The sequence below is a fragment of the Perna viridis genome, chromosome 5 (assembly GCF_037379345.1).
Source record: "Perna viridis isolate PV_CMFRI_1.1 ecotype Kerala chromosome 5, ASM3737934v1, whole genome shotgun sequence".
In the NCBI taxonomy this organism is placed as follows: Eukaryota; Metazoa; Mollusca; class Bivalvia; order Mytilida; family Mytilidae; genus Perna; species Perna viridis.
Genome location: NC_142449.1, coordinates 25,252,141 through 25,267,887, shown reverse-complemented (window position 1 = coordinate 25,267,887; position 15,747 = coordinate 25,252,141). Strand labels below are relative to the sequence as shown.

Below are 15,747 nucleotides of genomic sequence, written 5' to 3'. Positions count from 1 at the left end.
CTCACGTGCAAATAAATTCGTTACGAAAATTATATTTGAAAGTGTGCAAACAATGAAGTACAAGTCTCTGCGAAAGTCAGTTCAAGTGAAAAATATATATGAAACATTCATTAGAAACTTAACGACAGAAACGTAAGTTTTTTTTGAAAACACAGTCAAAGTCAAATTGATTGTCTGACTGCAGTATCAGTTTATATCATCGAAACTCTGCTTCATCAACTGTTCATATATTACCGTTATGATATACATCAAAACTGCTGTAGGTCATGGTGCCACTCGAAACGTCTTAAGACGTTTCGCCAAAGAAATGAAATAATGTCGAAAACACCCAACATTTCCCCGAAGCGAATTTTACCCACTTAAGTTACTAAAAAAGATTAAAATCAGATTAAAATCAAGGACGTCAAAACAAGAGTTTCAGAAACAGAAACAATGAAATGCTGTTGATGCGTAAAATGTGAAAAAATACTTACCCTTCCGGTTACTTTTTTTTCTTTTTCAGGAATCAACGGCGTTTCATTGAACCTCTATTACAGATATCATCAATAGTTCAATGCTTAGATTTCTGCTTAATCATGAAAAAAGTTTCATTTGTAAATTTCATGGTACTTGATTCTTTATATAATTTTAACTTGTGGATATCAGGTTTCTGTTGTCTGCTTTTGTGTTTTTTAACCATCTTCCTTATTGGAGTCTGTAAAATAATTATTTCCATTCCCATGATTTGTATAAAATAATAAGTATTACAAATTCCTGATGTATTTTTTTCAGGATATATTCAACCAAGATATAACGCAACAGAACATGATGAGCGTATCATAGACCGGGTCATAACAGTCACATATGAACATGGGCATTGGAGTAAGCCTTATTTCGATTGTGGAGGAGGCAATATTTGGATGATGACATACACAGTCCCTTTCTTTGGTTATAGAAATGGAACGTTTAAATTCAAGTAAGGAATGATTTCTTAACAACAAAATCATGTACAACGAAACTTGTCTAAAGCGAACCCCTTTTGTACTGCAGTATTTGTTTTTGTAGGTGTTCGATTTTTACAGTTTTTAGTGGAGTCCGAGTTACGCATTTACTTTTGTTACTTTGTATGTATTATTTTAGTTATTTTAGGTTATGTGCGTCTGGACTTTGTCCCTGGATTACATTCTTTTGATTTTCGCTAGAATATTGGTTCCCTTGATTACTCTTATGGGTTCAAACTGCATTGAAATTGAATTCAGTGGGAATCTGGTTAAGAGAAGTGTTCGATATATTGAGAGTTCGGTTTGGACACATTTTACTGTACATTTAAAAGTGTAAATATTATGGTACATGCATCTGAAGTCATTGATAAAAGAAGGCAACTGTTTTTTACGATAAATAAAATAAATAAATAAATAAATAAATAAAATAAATAAAATAAAATCATGCAAACAAAATTATAACAGACAGAGAAGAAGCTGTGCTTACTTTAAAATTTCAGTTATTGCGCAGAGACAAACGTATAGCGCAGACTGACTATTTTCAAAGAGTATGAATGCCCATCAATGTCAAGTTTGTCGGACAAATGCAACCAATTTTTGTTCATACATCTCAGAGTTGAAATTGACACAATTTCCCGGAAGTCGAATATGCGTACATCGTACTTGACGACTCGTGAACTTTGTTAATGAAAAGTACAAATAGGATCAAATCAATATCGGTTTACTGAAACCCAAAGGAAAACAAATGATGTGCAATCGCGTCATACGTTTGCAGATAAAGCAAATGCAATGCGGCTAATTTAACACTCTTCGATAAAAGCTTTAGATAGAAAACTACCATAAGCTCATTTCTGTGAGCAAATAAAATAAAATGATATATAGCAGGGCTTATATGTCGAAATAATCTCAGTTCGTCTTACAAACACAATTTTTATTCATTGATTTTGCCATGAGTCGTACACAAGATAAAGGAACTTTAAAAACTCTTATTAGATTTATATTGTCGTGCCGTGGTTCTTTATTAGATTTCTCTTTCAAAATTCTCAACCGTCTGGAAATTATTGGCTGAATTTAATTTCTACCTGACCTTATATTGACAAATACCTAAATATATACCAAATATAAAATCTTTGTACGATTAAACCGAATTTTCAGCGATGGTTTCAATTGCTTTCAAAACCCCATAAGCAGTTAAAATAGCAAATTGAAAGATTATACGATACTTCCATGAAATCTCAACAGAAGTGTAAATTTTGTACGACTTCAATTAATATTGAAAAAAAAAATAAATAAAAGTCCGTTAATTTCAAAATCCAAAGAATGTCTAAATGTAAAGTAGGCTACATAGAAACGTGTCATTGTAGATGTTAATTGTGGCGTATTTGATTATATAAAATGACTTCCAATTATTGCGTACAGCAATATTTCTTAGTTTCGAATCCTAAACGAACATTGAATTAAAGGTCTGTTACTCAGACTAAGTTTACTATCCGTCGAAGGTTTATTCTAAGAAGCAACTTATTTTTGGCATTGAATGTTATATACGAAATCTCAAGCAGTCTTGTATAATGCGTCTGAAGTATTTGAAAGTAGTCACACTCAATTAATATCAAAGTTGTTTTGATTATGTTTAACCTTGCATCTGCTTGCATTTGTGATTCCAGAATTGACAAAGCCATATAACGAAGTCATTCATAGAGTCAAACAGGAAGTTATTTCATCACAGGCTCTAAAATTACACATATGATATTTTTTTTTCAATGATTGATCTTCACAATGCATGATTCATCATTAAAAAGAATCAAATCAGGAATTAAATGAACTGGCCCTGAAATATGGAATTTTCGTATATCCTGCAACGTAGCATATTTTGTCATTTTGTAGTTAATTGTATCACCGCCGGTGTAAGTAGAATATAATAAAAAAAAAGACAAAGAAAAACTTTATGAATCCTTACAAAATTGATAACGGCACAATGAAAATGTTGTTGTAATGATACATAATTTTACTTTAGTGCAGGGTGACTTTAGCTCTCAATGTTGTTTTATTAGAATACTAATAAATACAAATATTCATCACGGTAAAAACAGAAAAAAGGAAGCAATGGACAGATACTTAATTAGAATAGATGTCTGCCATTCAAGTTACACGCTATTAAACGGAGATATATAGAATCTTTAGGTCTAGGGTGATAGACATACATTCAGGCTCTTTTCCAATTGGATAGGGTATAGAGTTTTAGTTAATAATTCGTTTTTTATTTCTGATGTCTGAATTAAGTATTTTACGTAGATATTAATTATTAATACCGTCTTTGAAACGAAAAAAAAAGAAACAGAAATGCCAAGGGAATATAAGCAAAAAAATCTCCAATCGTTGAAATATAGGTCAAATAATTATTATACGTAAGAAAAGGAAATGTAAAAGTTAATTGAACTCTTAATTAAAGGTGATTGACATTTAAACTTTTTCACCCTGTTTGTAAAAAGGATAAAACTGACATATTGATCCCAAGTAATACCCAACTGCCAATCTATTTGAATAGATTAGAACTTATCGAACTCAAATATATTTTTCAATTGCTTTGACTTTTAGAATAAGTGTCCCAATAACGCATAAGATTGTCTCTAACACAAAATCCATGATTTTCAATGAATTGACATAGATGTGTTATTGCCTTTTTTTTGCGGAACAACTTCACAGAAAAAAAGAGTTGTTAAATAATGTACATGTACCAAAAAACCAAGATTTTTTTTAAAACTCTGAACTGCCAGTGACAACCTTACTTAATACTGACTGTTACTTTGTCTATAAAAACAAATGCTATTCTAATTATTCTTTTTTTTGTGTTCATGTATGATATTCAATTTTCTGTCTATATGTCCGTCTCAATTGCATTATGTTGCATTTGGAATGCCTATATGATTCTTTTGTTTATCAAATTTGATTGATTGATTGTTGGGGTTTAACGCCCGAGCAGCTATATTTCAGCTATATCCAGGCCATGACCATAAAATGAGTGATGAAATAAACATAAAACGATGATGAAATGAAAAATGGGGTGAGACACAAAGACAATGGGTCTACAAATTTTGATTGCCACTGGAAATAAGCAGAGGTGGGTAGGATCGGGCAAATTAGCCACCTGTAGCGGAGCCCAATGGTTCCTCTTCCGATAGACTACCAGAGAAGGGTAGACGTAACAACGTGCAAAGAACGCGGCATTTGTCCCAACACGTTGCACCACTATGGTTTGCGGTCAGGTTTTCCGTATTATAGCCTGACGACCCCTGCATGTAACATGCCAGGGGTACCGTATATCAAATTTGGAACATTTAACTTTTTTGTTACTTGAAATAAGTTTTTCGATTGTATAGACTGTCCATTTTAGCATATTCATATTACACTTATGTTGATGTTCAGTAACTGTCCCTTTAAACTTAACTAAACAAAGGGTGAAATGTGTAACCATGGGTGGACAGGTTTTGTATTGTCGCTTGTTCAAACAACAAAAGCAGTATGAGTAACAGTTGAAGTAATTAGTAACCCATAAGATTAACTCATTTTAGGTAAAACATATGGATATATCTGTGCTTAATTGTTATTTTGTCACGTTCAATTAACGGCTTCTAAAATGTTGTCAATTATAGACAGTGAAAGTGTGTTTAAGTGTCAATCCCAGTAAAAATTAGGCAGTAGGGAAACATGGTATGAAAAACCCATAATTTTGATAGTGTAATTTGACTATTTGCAATATAAGAATCAAGGAAAACAGACACAATTTTAATTATCATGCTGGACCATTTGATTACAATTTCATTGAAATGCATATTTCAAGGGCAGATAACTCTATCAAAAACCTCATTATTCTAAGATTCTATTGAAAAATTTCTGAGCAAATCCAATGATGCAGAGATCAAATAATGGTATTTTCAAATAGAGAAAGCATCCTTGAGTGATATTTAATGGTCAGATCAGTGGGGTTTTGACATGCATGTTTCTGATTTTTGCCATTTTGCATGATTCTTACAGAGACTTACACTTAATAAAAGAAAACAAATAAGATGCTGTAGATAGCAGAATATAATAAAATACAGAGTGGTACTCATATATAATCTATTTCATATATCTTGCTGATTTTAATATTTTATGTTTCAACCAAGCTATTATTTTTCATAATGAACAAATGATTTATCCCTCTGATATATTAGTGAATATGGCATGTAAAGTTAGTCCAAAATAAAGGATATATAAATTATTCCTAATAGTGTTTAATTAGCATTCTTCATTTGCACCACACCAGCCGATCTTTTTGATAAGGCACTTATCGTTAAAATATAGCAAATTATTATTTTGTTCTCTAGTGAGAGTTATAGGACGCCTACTGGTAACCCAATATATCAAAATAAATGCTGTTCAAACACTCTTCTCTACGGTGATATTGTTATCTATCTATCAAAAACATTGATGAACAGCAATTATTCGTTATCAAAAAATCATTTCTAATTCAAACACCAAATTAAACAGCTAAACAAAAACAATCCACAATATATAAACAATACAAATGCTCTGACATGTTTTTTTATGGTAAAAGTATCAATGCAGTTCGAAATTGTTAGAAAAAAATCACTGCAATATATGAAGGTTGTTCATAGATACTAATAGAACACGCATCTTCATTACTGAGAGTCAGTCATTTTAAGTTTCTTTAATAGGATAAACAACTCAAATTTAGTGCTTTTAGTATAAAAATGATGGTCATTGTGGCGTTATTAACATAAATTTCAGGAATGGGGCTGTAAAATATTTACCTGTTTATTTGAAGGAAACCTTTGAATACTAATTTATAAAATATGGTTTCTTTCTGATAGCCAATAAAAATATTGTGAAAGGACGGAACAAGCTGTAAGGTAAATCAGAACTAAAACAATTTGAGAAAATTTGGCAAATCGCGTCAGATGAATCCATTTTTGAGGTTCCTCTGTACTCTATGTCAAGAAATGTATTTCCATGCAAAAAGTAAGCAATGACATCAGCAATTGATGCTGATTTATCTTTTTAGAGGGACAAGCGGGATAGACATAGACCTGCAGAAGGTTGACATTGATCAATGCCCAAATCCACCTGGAAGCACGGAGCGTAATGTATTTGCAGGATCTGCTCGTTGTAAGGAAGAAACAACAAAGGTACTGTCATTTGTAGTTTAATAATATAACCTGTTTCTCTTTTTGTGACCATTGTAGTAAATGACTTTTTGTTCAAATATTTTTTTGAACATTTGTCATTAGCAATATGGTAGATAGTTTCAAAAAGCAAGGGAATGTTCCCCTGACCGGTCCATACTTTCAGATATAGTTGTTTTAGTGGTATCTGTGTTTTCTTTCGGTGCCTATATTATGTTTTGTTTAACCTTGTCTTCATCTCCCCTACCTTTGAATTATTAAAGTGATTACCATTAACATTCCCCTTTATAACTTATTGTCCCTGCCTAACCGCATTGAAATTTAGATTTATACACGTATTTAATCACAACGATATGGTGGTATCGTTCCAACAAAGTGCCCCGATAGAGCTATTCATAATTCATAATAGATGCCGTCGATGACTATGCAAAAAAATGGACAAAACGACAACAAGAAGACATTGATTCTCTGAGTGGTTAAACGCTGCGAGGTCTTTAATATTGAAACGAATGAAAGTTTTAAGTAGGTCAATGAGTGCCAAAGCTACACCGATTTTCAAAGACCCCGATGTAGCAAAAACATTGTCTACTATACATGACAAGTATGTTGTCGTACCATCAGACAAAGACCAAAACAACATTGTTTTTGTCTGCAAAACGTTTTACATCCAAAGTTTATTATTAGAGGTAGACGTAGAAAATAATAGCAGTGATAAGACCTATACCTATACTGCTACCACACTCTCCAAAGAAGAGTTTGTAGAAAACCATAAATCTGTGCTATCCTCATTTGGTCTCCCTACTAAGAACGATGATTGTGATTTACCGTCTATGTACTGGATTCCTAAACTCCACAAGAATCCATACAAACAACGTTATATAGCTGGATCTGCAAAATGTACTACCAAACCTCTTTCAAAACTTTTAACTTTTATACTCATAACTGTCAAAGAGGGTCTGCAGTCCTACCACAAAACTGATTACTGCGGTAGTGGTATTTATGCGATGTGGATCCTGAAACCTTTGAAAGATCTTTTGGAGACAATCAGTTCAAAACTATTATCTGAATATGATATCATTAAAACCTATGATTTTTCCAATACTGTATACTTCTATTCCCCATACTCAGTTTAAATCCCGACTAAAAAACATACATAATTGTTTTTCCAAAAAAGATGGTACACCTAGATACAAAGATATAGTTCTTGGTAGAGATTCCTCATACTTTGTAAGTAAGAAATAATTCCAAATCATCTTCCAAATATACAGAGGAACATGTTTACAAAATGCTGGAATTCTTAATCGACAACATATTTGTCCAGTATGGTGGACGTGTTTTTCAACAAACGGTCGTCATTCCAAATTGTGCTCATTTACTTGCCGACCTATTCCTTCACTCTTATGGGGCTGACTTTACTGCTGATCTGATCCGAAAGAAAGACTATCGTTTGGCTAGATCCTTTTATCTCAGTTTCCGCTATATAGATGACGTATTATCTTTAAAAAATCCTAATTTCGGAGAGTTGATACATCTTATCCACCCCCTAAGAACTTGAGATAAAGGATACTACAGACACTGTGAAGTCAGCCTCATATCTTGACCTACACTTAGAAATCGATGGTAAAGCAAAACTATTGACCAAACGTTACGACAAACGTGATGACTTTTCATTCAAAATTGTCAACTATCCTTTCTTCTGTGGCAACATCTTTTCAGCACTTGCGTATGGAGTATTTATATCACAACTCATACGTCATGCCAGAGCTTGCCCAAACTACGCAGACGTTTTGTATCGCGCTAGAGCTCTAACAAATAGGCTTCTGGAATAGGGTTATGTTGCTACAAGATTGAAGTCATCACTACAGAAGTTTTATGGTCGTCATCATGAACTCGTGGATCGTTGTGGTGTATGCATCTGCACCATGAAAACTGATTTATTCGACGGGTCATTGTTTTCTTTTCCTCGTATGTCTACCACAGACTTGCCTTTTTATGGGCAACTCGGCGGGTGTTTCTAGAAAAGCAGAGGACACTTACCCTACCGATGCACCTGGTCCATGCTCCCAGTTTTTTGTAGAGTCCGAATTGCTCATTTACTTCTATAACTTTGTATGTATCATTGTAGTTACTTTATGTTCTTTGGTGTGTTTGTCTGTTTTCCATGTCTGGTCTTTGTCCTTCGATTACATTCTTTTGATTACCGCTATAACCTTGGTTTCCTTGATTACTCTTATAAATAACTGTTATTACTCCAATTAAGTATTACATTTGTTGTCACAGAGGAATTTAATTATAACATTGTAAAACCATTGCATAACGTCAACGTTCTGAACCAAAAATCAAAGAAAAAAATCAGTTTAAGTGAAAGACAAATATAGAACAAAAATTCTACATCTCCCTATTGGTTTTGTTTGAGTGTGGTTGGCAGATAAGTTGAAATCCTACACGTATATGTTTTCTAATTGAATTTAAACACAATCCATGAACTTAGATTTTGATACCATTCAAATATAATGGAAGTTAAGAAAACAAATCGAATTAATTGTTAAAGATACATAGTTAGATAAAACTAAATAGTGCGTTCAAAACAAATATTCGGTGAAGCAGTCTTTTTTTAATCTGCTGGGAAATATATACACGCAGTTAACATCATTGCATTTGATATGGATTAACAGTTTTGATACAAATCTGGTCGTTATTCAATAGTTTGATCGTACGGAATCGTATTAATAAAAAAAAAATCTTTTACTGGCAAATTGTTTGTCCACTACATATATTTAAGGTACATAACATTTACTTGCATGCATTTTTGAAAATCGTTTCCCCCGACGGAGTCGCTATCAATTAACTTTACTTTCAATGCGCTTTTCAATGGAAACGCAAGTCACCTGATTGTAATTATGTGTCCCGTTTAGCCAAATACTGTAAACATAGTGGGTTTTGAAAAATAATTCGGAAAATTCTAATTTTTTTTTTACAAATATTAAAATGTAGAAAATTAAAAGTAAAACAAAAATAACATAGCTTTACCTCATTCACTATCTGTTTAAAAATAGAGTACGTATTTTTTAATTTTTGTTTTTGTTTTTGGTTTTTTTTTTTTGTGTATGTGTGTTTTTGGTTCTCGTAGACAAGGTCTCTTGAGGCAACTACCTATGAACGTCTATATGTATGTTCAACATCACCGAATGATGGTAAAATTTACATTGAATATTTCGGATAACCAATATCCTTCTTCGGCAGAAAACTAAAAAAGTTCAAGATCAAAACATTGATTCTGAAGCTGAATCACACTGTGGATGATTGTACCTTTATCAAATGCACACATATGCAAATTATAAGGAATCTGAATGAACACGACAACGGGGATGTGTCCGGCAGATCTATTATGGCGAGTAAGAGGGAAGTCTGGATTACATTAGTAGTCATTGTGATGACCATTCATGCGCCTATTGAAAGGTTGTGCTGTTTCGCAAACGTCCTGAATATCACATCGGCACTGGGGAAGGTATATGATGTTTTCGGTTTTGCAAGTCACGTTGCAAACAAAAATGGCGTATTCCTTTCCAGGGCAGTAGTTTTAAACGTTTGGATGAGCAGTATTTGGGTACAGGTCTGACAGCTTTTGTCTCCGTATGGTGTATATATGTGTGTGTGTGTGTGTGTGTGTGTGTGTGTGTTAATTGAATGTAAATTCAATTCAATTAAATGTTTACCATGTATCTATTAATATTCGACAGTTTATCTATATTATGTAATCTTATTTACAGTAAGATAAGACGGATAAGTATAAAATGGTGCTACAATCTAGTGCTACAACCGGGGACCTTTTTTATCTTTATTCACGACAGTAATAATCAGTAGTAATGACTTGCCGAATAGAATTTACCAATACAAATTCAGAAAACCACTTTTTGCTTCGAAACTCAACCTGTCATTTCCAAATATCATTTTCATTTTCATCCATACAAATTAGCAAATTTTTATTCTGCATTATCTTTACCGCAACTTTATTATGTAAGGAATGTTAGGTACTGTAGTACAGATGTCATTTCCATTGTCTTTGTTTCATTTTGTATATGCGTAATGAAAATGAATTACGTTTGAATTAACTTTTTGCAGATTTAATGTCTTTTGTAATAATTAGATACGTGACAATTAAACAATTTACAGGTACAGTAACGATTTTACGGAAAGGTTCCTATTGTTGATTTTATTTGTTTTGCATTTTAAATGATTTGATGCACTTCGGGACAGATTTCTCCATTGATCGTTTAATTTCAAATACAAGCCAAGCTTTTCAGCAAATATACACGGTCTAGTGCTTAAAAAAATTAATTTAATGAAGTAATTCATTAAAAATAAATTGAGAGTACATTCGTTCTTTGTTACTGGAATGGATGAACATTTATTCGTCGGGTAACAAGAATCCCATTCGAGCAAATTCGTCAGTTTTTGACATTATTTAAAGCGACGCTCTATTGTTAGCGACTTTTCGCAATTTCAGTACTTTATATTTGCATATGATTTGCATAGTTATATACTATTACACCACACTATGCTGCTGATTGGTGCTGTAACACTCAATTCTAGCTTCATTCGAGATCAAAATGCACCTCTTGAATATCCTATACATGTCTATGTGTGGTTTTTGCTTCTATGAGAACATGAAGTTTAAATTAAAAGATGAACTGATTGTTTAGCATTGAAGTGAATGTAATATCACTCTGTCTCTGATTCAGGGCTTAAAAATTGCCATGACATCAAGCATTTGAATGATCTAAAATTTTTCAATTAAACTCTTGACAATTAAAAAATCATTTCTACGGCAGAAGAACACATGAAGTACTTATTTCAAGTAGGAAAATTCCACCGTGTCTATTGTCACCGTAACGCTGGCTCATACCTGGTTCTGACTGTTTTCTTTAGGTATAAAATGTATTTCATTCCTTTTGCTTTGCTCATTTTCAAAGCCTTAACCATATTAATCTTAGCCAGCGTTTTAAATTCCGTGTTTTAATTGTAATGCTCTTTGGTAATAAAAATGGTTTTAATCCACAAATTATTGTTATTGTTTTTTTTTAATTCCGCAAAATATGGTGTTTCCCTACAAACGTTCTTTTGCGGTTTTTATATTCAAATAAGGCAACAAGTATTTTCTATTTGGAAACGCAAAATAGGTTTTTTAGTCATATCTGGACTAAATCGTAACTTTTTTTTCTGCCTTTGTTGGAAAACCGCGTATTACTGAAAAATAATTATAACTTATTTCAGAAAAATGCTTTTACTTGTTTTTATAAACAAATTCTACAACTCTTGCTCTCATATTGAAATAAAATAACTAATATTTGCTAGATTGACTTCCGTAAAATCATACAGAATACAGGTTACAACACTATTATTTTATTCTATTTATAAGATTTGAAATGTCGAAATTTTTTTTCTTCCAGTGTGTACCTATTGAGGGCCTTGGGTTTAGAAGAGGCTCGTACAAATGTATTTGTAAGGATGGATACTACTTTCCTGATATTTCTGCTAACGTAAGATACTACAATGGGTCCGAAATAGAAACAGAGTTTGCAAAAAAGCAAAAGGTAAACTAGTTTTTCTGTTCCATTAACAAAAGACTTGTTCAAAGTTACTTATTTTTGTATTGCTCGTGTCATAAATGTGCCTTGCATAAAATAAAATAATTGAATACACCCATATTACTTTCATATGCGTCAATTTTCGTCAATGTTAAATAAATGCTCTAATAAAACATATACCCACACTATTAAGCATTTGGATCAACTTCGAAATGGCCGATACAAATCTTTGTCTAATTGGGTTTGAAAGTATCGTCATGTGACCATGTGAATTCACGAGAATGGGTCCCTAACTCTTATTTAAAAGCAAAGGAATGGGTTTTTCAAAGGTTACAGCTTACAATGTTAACCTCTTATGTACAAATATGGTGAAAATATGATTTACTATTTCTACACTATGTTATGTTTGATAAGAGTAATCAAGGGAACCAAGGTTATAGCGGTAATCAAAAGAATGTAATCCAGGGACAAAGACCAGACATGGAAAACATACATACACAACAAAGAACATAGAGTAATTATTTTGGTAAAAAACAGACAATTCTGACAACTTGGTTTTATGCCAATGTACCCCAAAGTAGCAAATAAGTCTCCGGTTTTGATTGCTTTTCATGCTAAAAAAATAGGATAAAAACATAATCGAGAACAAGATTGACAAGCAACATTCGTTGATAAAATACTTACTTTATATTATTTACCAACCAAATTTGTCTGTTTAGTTATGTTCATGTTCATTTCTTAGTTCAGTTTTGTCCTTGACTAATTTGTCATAAAATGAAATTATAAACAGACTAGATCTTTATCCCCCTTTCGTTTTCCCCCACGGTATTTTTTTTTTCTAAAATTTCAATGATTGAATAGACATATATTGACAACATGTTAATTCATTCACTTTGAACTTTAATTAATTAGTCAGTCCTTAAGAGATATATTTTACATATTTACAGGATGAACCTAATAGGTATGATAGCTTTATATGTGAACCATGTGCTATAGGATGCGATACTTGTGAAGACGGCAGTCCATGCATATTATCACTGGATTGGTTGACGAGATCACTTCTACTCGGAATCTCTTGTATAATTATGTGTTGCATTCCATTACTGGTTTGGTTTACACTACAGTACAGAGATGTTAAGGTAGTTAACTCTATTGAAGTTCTGATGTAGGAGTATGTTACTCTGATGCGATTTTAATATTACTGCATACGTTGTGTGCATTTCAAATATTCAAGTATAAAAATCCAGCATAAATTAATCGTCAGTTTATACAAGGAAGCATATTCCTTGCATCATAACAGTTCATTTTGCATAACGAAACCAAGAATTAAATGCAGCCTTTATTACAATAAGACAGAGGAGATTCAAGCATGTCAATATCCATCGTATACACTTTCATTATACCCTCAGTCACAAAGTTGTAAAGGGGGTATATAGTAATAAGGGTGTTCGTCCGTCCTTTTTTCTGTCCGTATTTCGCACCTCTATACGGAATTCGATGACTTTCAAAAGATCAATACATGCATACATAAATTTCGATTCAACTTGATATGGAGTAAATGGTCCATGTAATTGAATGAAGAGTGGGGTATCAATTAAGTGAGCATTGCTCGCAGTTTTACTAGTTTGATCGTTCGGTTGTTGCACTTTTAAGATACAAAAATAGATTCAGAATGCAAATGATTTTATTATTTAAAGTAGGAGATGAATGTATAGTTTTCTCAAAATACATTTCTGAATACAAATAGGACTATTATAGCGCGAAAACATATCATGTGACCGAAAAAGCCTTGTTGATTGTGTTTTTTTTCTATATTTTATAGCTAATTTTAGTTGGATTAGTACTTAAAGGCAGTAATTAAATAACACTATTGCAAACCCTTGTGTTAAGGGACAAACCTAATAAAAACCAAAGATAGCAGCAACACAACTTGCAACTGAAAGAAAACACAGTACAAAAAACTATGAGAAGAGACATAATGATGCATAGGATAGTTTGTTTCGATAAAAAGTTTTCGATAATTAATCTGAACAATATGAAATATTTAGATTTTGATAGTTTTTTTTCCTTATTATTTGTTTTTTGTTTTGATTAATAAATTAAAGACTTTTGTTTGCTAAAATCCAGTATACAGCATCAACATATATCCCTTGTACTGTTAAATTTATAGGAATTCTGGTTTTAAAGTTTTCATGTAATGAAAATATATTCAAAAGACGGATAAAATGTCAGAAAAAAGAAAGAAAGAGGGAGAAAAAAATTACTTTTATGAAATAGAATTAAAGTCGTGGGGTTCTTTTACATACTATGGTAATTTTTTTACGACTTTGCCTCGGTATAGCGATTCCCATCTTTCTGTCTATAAAAATATGTAATTAAAATCAACTGACAACATTCTTAGCTATCAAACGTTAAAAAAGTCACCTTTTACATGTCTTAACGAAGCGGTTTTTCCTAAATGTCTATTGAGAAGTGTAATATTAGTACGATTCATGCCAATTTACTCTGATAGAAGCATTTTATTTCGACAGGAATATTGGAAAATGATGTCAATCTTGATCCCTTCTTATATATATGCCATTTTGGTTTTTACGGAAATAAAACGGCTTCTTTTATTCGCAAATCTCCAGCAGGAAATTTCCACCAAATATCCTCTTATATTTTGACAGGAGCAAATATTGGGAATCCTAATCGCATCAAGTCCGTATAATCTTCTTTGATCATTTTTCCCTATATCTTGACACTTTCTTCACATATAGCGAACATTAAGGGACTTGTTGCGTAATAGAAAATCCTGTCATTCTATCTTATTAAACTCTTCATTTAAGATGTCAAAATAAACATTCAATCTGTCAATAAATCTTTATAATTACTAGAAGAAGGAATCAAATAACCAGTAACTAAATGTGAAAATTGAATTCTGCTTTTAAATGCATGTACTGTTATTGTACATCAATTCTGTAAAGTTTCATTCTTTAATATAGACATTTAGCACCGAAGTTTAAGGCAATATAAAATGGGGACAATCAGTCGTTTTAAGAATTAATTTCCTAAAATTTATTCACATACATTTCCAACTTAAACCGACTCAAACTTTACCCGTTACTGCTTATTAGCTAAAGCGGTCTGTTTTGTTGATTAATTGAGCATTAAATCTCAAAATTTAGAGGACGTGCACATTTAAAATTATATCACCTAAACCGTTTTTTCTAAACAAAAAGAAAAAAGAAAAAACACATTCAACATTCGAAATTTTCAAAACATTTACATTAATGACCAGATAGGTATTTCGACGTGGCTCAAAAGACTACTAGTACATAAAATAGTTCTATGTAATATAAAATATGCGGAAATCATATATAATATTTTAAAGCTACATTTCATGTACTTCACATAAAGAAAACTAAAAAATGAATTATTATTACAGGTTATGAAAGCGGCTAGCCCTGTATTGCTACGATTGATTTTGCTTGGTGCTTTTTTCTTATACTGTCCAGTAAGTATTTATATCTATTTATAAGGTAACCAATGGAGTCAAGATTCTGGCGAAAAACAAAAGAATACGTTCCAGGAATAAAGCCTCCTGGACCGAGAAAAAGACACACACAACAAAGAGCATGAAATAATCACAATAACACGCATAAGGAAACACAGTAAACACAAAAAATACCAATTATATATGTATTATATTACGATATGCTGTTTACTTGTTTCGAAGAGTAGATGACTCCACTAAAAACTGGGAGTATGGACCGATTGCACCAGTGGGAAAAGCGTCCTTTACTTTTCTTGAAATACCCACCAAGTTGCTCATAAAAAGTCATTTCCAAGGTAGACGAAAGAAGTAAAGAACATTATGACACGGTGAATATAATCGGTTGTCATGGTGCAGAGGAATACACAATCAACTTGATCTCAAGTAATTCACCTTTGGTGTTGAATTATCAAAATAAAGAAACCAGAGCTATTTTTTGCTGTACGTATTGTTATTGTTTA

General features: G+C 32.2%; 1 protein-coding gene across 1 annotated transcript in view; it reads left to right on the top strand.

Annotated features, from left to right (window-relative positions):
• Nucleotides 1–15,747, top strand: part of LOC148616814 (metabotropic glycine receptor-like) — a 91,572-nt gene that overhangs the window by 58,919 nt on the left and 16,906 nt on the right. The window contains exons 3-7 of the mRNA XM_088583900.1: nt 772–955; nt 6,043–6,166; nt 11,614–11,757; nt 12,699–12,890; nt 15,179–15,247. Coding sequence (XP_088440026.1) covers nt 772–955; nt 6,043–6,166; nt 11,614–11,757; nt 12,699–12,890; nt 15,179–15,247 — 713 coding nt within the window. The remainder of the gene's footprint in view (nt 1–771; nt 956–6,042; nt 6,167–11,613; nt 11,758–12,698; nt 12,891–15,178; nt 15,248–15,747) is intronic.